Here is a 6,877-nt window from a genome sequence, read left to right as displayed (position 1 = left end):
AAATTTGGCCTTAAATCTGCTAGTGTATAGCAGTAAACAATTGGTTGTTTGAAGCATGTTTTGTATGTACATTACTGTGACTTTGAGCTCAAAATGAAGCATACTTATGAAGTTATTGTTGGTGTTGCTTAGTGAAGTTGTTGTTGGTGTTGCTTTGAGCTGTAATAAGTTGTTGTTGCTTGTCTACTTTGACACATTGTTTTACTATAAATTGTGTGATCAAAAGTTGACGATAAATAAACATTTTATTTCATCAAGTGTAAGAAATATTACAAGTCCAAGATTACATCAACAAACTGCCCCTTACAAGGCCTAATGCATATCACAGCTATATACATAAACTGTCATGAAAAAGGCAAGGGATTTACGCCATTTTGCAATATCAAAATCAGTAGAATGACTTCAACGCCAAACTTCAGCAATTAAGTTTCAATATCCATATTCCCGACAACACCAAACTAGTAGCAATAACACCAATAATATATAATCTTCTTGTTCGATTTTATTTCTCTTCAAACGCCTTCACTTTTTTCAACAAACCCCAAATCACACTATTTGTTTGTAAAGGGTGTCGTTCTTCATACCAATCAAAGTAATCACAGTCGCCCAATTTCTACAAAATCAATTACAAAATTGATTACGAAATCATAATTAATCAACTAATTTAATTAAGAAGTTTAAAACATTATCTTTGAACTTTTACAAGTAAAAAATCTCCGACCTGAATTTTGTTGAATTCAAGAAGTCTTCAGTAATGCTTCATGACCACATTTACAATAGCAATAATCTTTTTCAGAAAAGGCTATGAACGACGAGCTCGACATTGTCTAATTCAATTTGAGAAAATTTAGTAAAAAATTAAACTTTTGAGAAATTGAAGAATTAATTTTCCATTCAAAATGAAATATGAAACTAATTTAAATAAGGAAGTTGAAGAAAAGAGAAGAGATTTGAGAAATTAGGGTTATTTTAGGATGGTAGAGTGAAGAAGAAGATAATATAAATAGAGGAAAGAGATAAATTATCGATGAGGGATGCATTTTTATGTCAAATCAGTAAATATGAGGTTTGGACACATTTTTATGATGTGTTCCACACGTATTTTACCAACGGGACAAAAAAGGTTAAAATAAGATAATTTATATTTACTTTAGGTGTTTAAAATGAATATAGTCAATTAAGGTGTGAAAATGAAATACGGTATCAAGTTGAGGAGATGTGTTTGGCCTATGTATAAATGATCATAATTTGTTTGGGAAATTGAAGTGAAGTTACGGTGGTTGCCCAAGAAAGTGAACACGTGGGGAGTATATAAAAGGTGATGCTAAATTGCGCCGAGAGAGTAGCCTGTGTGAAAATGCGCACAGCAAATAATAAAAACGTATAACTTCTCGTATAGAAGAGGGAGGGAAAATAAACAGGATTAACGAGTCGGATCCCCCTAACGCTAAAAAAAGAATAAGAGGAATTACAGGATTGAGAGAGAAAGAAAGAAAGAGAGAGACTGTGGGGTGGGGTGGGGTGGGGGGGTTAGTAAGGGGGTGGGGGGTATTGGGTGAGTAAGAATAGGAAAGGCAAAAATGGAGAAGATATTGGGAGTCTCTTCTTTGGCTCTTAGGCTAACACCCTTCACTTCCTTAACCCTAATTTACTTACCCCCTCTCAAAATTCCCTTCTTTCTTTTTCTTTTTTTCTTCCATATCTCTCTCTTCTTTGGCTTTTACTCCCCCTCTTCATCAATTTTATATATATTTTCTCTATCTTTCCTTCTCTTTATTCCAATTTTCTTTTCTCTTCGCTGCTGCTGTTGCTGCTTCTGCTTGTGGTTTTCGGTTCTGGGTCGTTCTACAGGTATTGGATTTGATTCCCCTCTCTTTTGGTTGACTGTTTTTTTTTTTTTTTTTTTTGGTTTGGTCGTTTACTAAATTGGATTGATGTGTGATTTAATTGTTTGGGTATCAATTGGCAATTGCTTTGCTTGATTGTTATCTGTGTTTGGTTCTTCTGGAACTGTCTGTTTTTGACAATCTTTTCTGCTTTGGAGTTTGGTCGGTCTTAATGGGTTTCTTTTTTTGGCTAATTTAGTTAACCCCAGGTTTTGAACACAACTTAAGGGCTAATAATTCTGCCAAACAGTTGGTTAACTCAGTTTAATTTTGTTGGTATTTGGCTATGCGAAGCGTTGGCGTAACTGGTAAAGTTGTCCTCATGTGATCAGGAGGTCACACGTTTAAGCTGTGGAAGTTCTTGCGAAATTGCAGGGTAAGGATACATATGATAGACCTTTGTGGTCGGTCGTTTCACAGACCCTGCTCATACGGGGACTTTAGTGCACCGGACAACACTTTTTTTAATTGGCTATGTGAACCCTCTGTGTCTAATGAGCTCTATTCAACTGTTCATGTCTAGGTGGCCAGTTTCCAGCTAGTTTTTATTTAGAAAATTCATGGTAGTTTGGCTATTTTAAGGTGGCTGTTAATCTATCTTAGAAAGGAAGATGGGGAGGTTGCGTATTAGGTAGAAGGTTAGTAGGTAGTGGAGTGATGTCTTGCTTTTCGAATGTTTAGGCTTGTTGGTGTCTATTGTAGTACTAGTCGTATTCCTGTAGTTATTGCTTTTGATATATATCATCTTATGTTGTTTATTATATTTCGATTATCACATTATTTCGCTGTCGTTATTGTTCCTTTCTTGTAGGCTCTGCACTTCTTTTCTTATTTCTTCACAGTTCACTTCTTCTTTTTACTTGGATTTGTTGCACTTGAATTGAGGGTCTTCAAGGAGCAGCCTCGCTACCTCCACGAGGTGGTGGTAAGGTCTGTGTACATGCTACCCTCCCCGACCCCAGTTGTGGTATTTCACTAGGTATGTTGTTGTTAATCTACCGCAACTCTCATTTATGTGTGCTTGGGACCAGCTATAGTTTACACATAGGCAGAGTTGCTTAAGGCCATTATTTAAAATAAAAAAATCCTATGGCATCTTGTTGATGAATTATATTTGCGCATTGGTAGATATTTTTTCTAAGGCAATTTACGTTCCTCAAAGCTCTATTACATCAGATTGATACTTGCTTTTTATCGAGGACACATTCATTCCCGTGTTGTGGAGATTTTGGACATTCAAATTGATTTCAGTGTCATGTTTCTTAGTTGTTGGTACATGCATGGATCAATACTGTATCAAGATGATAGTTTTCTTTACCATTTTGTTTGTTGCTTGATATGTTGAATCTCATGTGATGTTAAAAAGGGTGATAGTGTGACGGTCTAGGTAGTGGGTTCATGTGTACTGCTTGTATGGGGTGTTTCATCCTCCACATGCATCTTAAAATAAAATTAAATGCTGAATGAAAGGAACTTCTTCTTAATCATTTTTACGTATTGATGTTTCTCTACATAATGAATTAGCAAATGAAGGACATGTCTTTGAATGCTTGCAGTTTCCAGCTTGGTGCAGCAATTACCAAACTCATTTAGCAAGTGTCTGTCTCTCTGCCGTGATTAGTACACGTGTTTCTGTTGGGCCTAGTCGTTTTACATGTCATGGATGAGTCTGGTGGAACTCGATTTGAAGGGCTCAATGTTACTGTTAGAAAGAAAAGAAGCCTCATAGTGCGGCGACCTAGACCAGAGAACTCCTTTTTTCATGAAAGCCGTGATCAGTCTCCCTTAACACCAGTTTCAGATGATTTTGGTAGGGTTTCCAGTGATGAGAACACTGATGATGCCAATGCTGGACGGAAAATGTTCAACCTTAGTCATTGCATGTCTAGAGGCTCTGCTTCCAGAGTGGATGAGGACTACACTTTTAAGAAGAGCAGGGATGGGGGGTCTAGTGTGTTATTATATAGTAATGGAGATCCAGGAGATGATAAATATGGCTCCTCTTTTAGGCAACCAGGAACTGTTCAGGATGGTGTTGGTAATGATAGCAAGCTGAAAAGGGTTAAGCTGAAAGTTGGGGGTGTGACACGGACCATTCAGACCAAAACTGATTCTCATGGTGCATATGGTGGTGGTCTGTCTACTACAAGTGCAAGAGCCTTGGATGGCTCGTTGCCACGTCAGAAACTTACTCCACGGGTTTGTGACGTTCTTCTTCTCAAGTAGTTAGTTATTTGGATTTTGTAAATGCACTTGAATCTTTAGTTGTGTTTTTAAAAGTAGTCTCCCTTGGAATTATTTGGTTTCATCATTTTGAAAAAGAAGTGGGCCACATAAGATTTTCTGTTTCACTTATTTACTCATTCCTCCCTAACTTTCTGAAACTGGGAAAAAAGAAACATGTAGATAGATGTTATTTTGTTATATGTTTATTAGGGAACAAAACATTGAAGTGCATAAGAATCAATGTTTTCAAGGATGAGTTAATAATTACTCAGTTTTGCCCCCAACTACTAGCAAGAAAATTTCTATTTGCACTTTATGATGGAAGACCAGCGGTTTTAGGTCAGCTCTTTACCTTATGTTGGATATAGTTGGGAAAACCAATGCTAGACTCGCGATGATGCAAATCGTGATTAATCGCAATTAGCCAAAGGAAGAATTCTACTTTTATTGCTAGTAAATCTTTAGCATTTGGTTTTTTGTCAGATTATCACTGTAATAAAATTTCAATACTGTCCAATTAATCTTTTCCTCTCAATTTTAGGACTCTTCGAGCAAAGAAGGTCTTTTGGAAAAGAAAACTGGGTTGCAAGGAATTATGTCAAGAGACTCGCCCAAAGGCTCTTTTGCTGCTGGCAAAAACGATATGGGGAAGACGTCATCCTTCGAAAAAGGAGGTGACAAGTCAGATCCAACTCGTAAGAGTAAGAGGGTTCCAAAGAGGCGTGTATCGGAGTGGTTTGATGAGGATGACAAAGATGACGAGATCCGATACTTGGAGAAGCTTAAAACCTCGAAATATAGAGATTTTGAGGAGGATTTCACCAAGAAAAGAAGTCTCAAGCTTTGCAAGTATGAAAATGTGGGAAGGTCAAGGAAAGATGGTAGGAAGAAATCAGAGCAAGGTTCCGAGGACACTGCTTATGAGGCGGAAGAGCTCCTGTCTGATGGTGAGCCTGAAGGAAAAAAGAAGCAGAAACAAAGGAAGGAATCCTTAGATTCATCGATCGATGCAATGAGAGGAGAAATGACTCTTACAACACGACAACGAGCTCTCCTATCTAGCAAGGATTCTTCTGCTCCTGTGAGTCAGATTGAGTTCCCTAATGGTTTACCACCGGCGCCACCTCGAAGTAATACCCTGTTATTCCTTTTATATTCCAGTGTTATTTTTTTGCTCTATAACTTTCCTGATTTTCAAATTTGTCCTGCCGTCTTTGCTTTTCGACAGAGCAAAAGGAGAAGCTCACTGATGTTGAACAGCAACTGAAGAAAGCAGAGGCTGCTCAGAAACGTAGAATGCAAAATGAGAAGGCTGCTCGTGAATCAGAGGTTTCGCTTGTTCCTTTTCCTGCTTATTATATGTGGTGCTCTTTTAAGATCATATGATGATGAAGTGAGCACAACCTTTTGGAATTTGCAGGCTGAGGCAATTAGGAAAATCCTAGGTCAAGATTCTAACAGGAAGAAGCGAGAAGATAAAATAAAGAAGCGGCAGGAAGAGTTGGCTCAGGTAAACTGCTTGTTGGTTTGTACATTGCTTTTTGTAGCAGTGTTTCGAAGTTGACAATTAATTAATGTTCTATATTGCAGGAGAAGGCTGCCAAAGAGCAGATGCTTGCAAAAAGCACTATCAGAGTGGTTATGGGCCCTACCGGGACTGTTGTGACATTTCCTGAAGATATGGGTTTACCTCATATTTTTAACTCAAAACCTTGCGGGTAAGGTTTTTGTTCATCCCCACTTTCTTGTTGTCTTCTGTGAAATAGACAGGAGATGGAGCCTCTATAGCTTTGATTTGCTACGTGAATGAAGCTCTATTTAACTTGCTAAGGGGTTCTGGATTGTGTTTTTGTTGCTAATTGCAGTTACCCTCCCCCTCGTGAGCAATGTGCTGGTCCTTCCTGTGTGAATCCATACAAGTATCGTGATTCTAAGACAAAACTTCCTCTTTGCAGTCTCCAGTGCTACAAGGCAATTCATGAAAAGGGACAGGCCTGTTGAAAGCATATGCTCTTGCATATTATTGTTTAGATTTAAGCAAATATAATGAGGACATCTTTTCCATATGCAGAAATCAAGATCAGAGATATCTGTGGAACAAATTGTATACAGGAATATTTTGGTGTCTTATAAATGTATGCGGCATAGTATTTTTTCCATTCCTCATTTTTTTAGTTGGTTTAATATATGGCCAGCCTCATTGCTGTGCAGTCAAGCCAATTTTGGTGATTGTTTTCTTTTTCTTTAGGATTACATTTTTTCGGTGACTGTCTAATTTTCTGTATTTTTTCTGCCGGAAGTTGTCATAGGGGCGGGTTAGGGTTTCATCTGTCTGAACCCCTGATGAAGCTTTTCCCATCCCTTGAGTAATTAGTTAGATCTTAATAATTCTGCTGCGTGAGCTTGCTCGACTTGTTGATTCTAAGCCTTGATAAAGCAGGGGTTGCAGTAGTAGGTTGATGTCCAGTATAAAACTGACTAGTCATTGTCTGCTCGAATACTGTGCGATTGGAAGATGCTTACCAAAACAAAAAGTAAGTGGAACGGTTGTACCTTGTATGTCATCCGTATACAACGCTATATAAGAGTGAATGTTAGGCCTCAAAGGCCCGACGTATCGGTCATACAAGACTAGAAATGACCAGGTACGACAGAAGGTGCAAGTATAGTAGCATATATAGGAGATAAAAATGAAATGCCAGAAGATATCATTTGGTCATGTCATAAATAGACTTCCAGATGGACCGATCTTAAGGTGTGGAACA

General features: G+C 38.0%; 1 protein-coding gene across 1 annotated transcript; it reads left to right on the top strand.

The window, feature by feature from the left end:
• The first annotated feature begins 1,406 nt into the window (after positions 1-1,406).
• LOC107856039 lies at positions 1,407-6,271 on the top strand. The gene is made up of 7 exons (XM_016701035.2): positions 1,407-1,851; positions 3,443-4,085; positions 4,654-5,242; positions 5,341-5,441; positions 5,533-5,622; positions 5,703-5,830; positions 5,978-6,271. The coding sequence occupies exons 2-7, from the start codon at positions 3,546-3,548 to the stop codon at positions 6,111-6,113; spliced, it is 1,584 nt and encodes a 527-aa protein (XP_016556521.2). The 5' UTR covers positions 1,407-1,851; positions 3,443-3,545; the 3' UTR covers positions 6,114-6,271.
• The last annotated feature ends 606 nt before the right edge of the window (positions 6,272-6,877 follow it).

The sequence above is a fragment of the Capsicum annuum genome, chromosome 1 (assembly GCF_002878395.1).
Source record: "Capsicum annuum cultivar UCD-10X-F1 chromosome 1, UCD10Xv1.1, whole genome shotgun sequence".
Taxonomy (NCBI): domain Eukaryota; kingdom Viridiplantae; phylum Streptophyta; class Magnoliopsida; order Solanales; family Solanaceae; genus Capsicum; species Capsicum annuum.
This window is presented reverse-complemented; position numbering and strand designations above follow the sequence as displayed.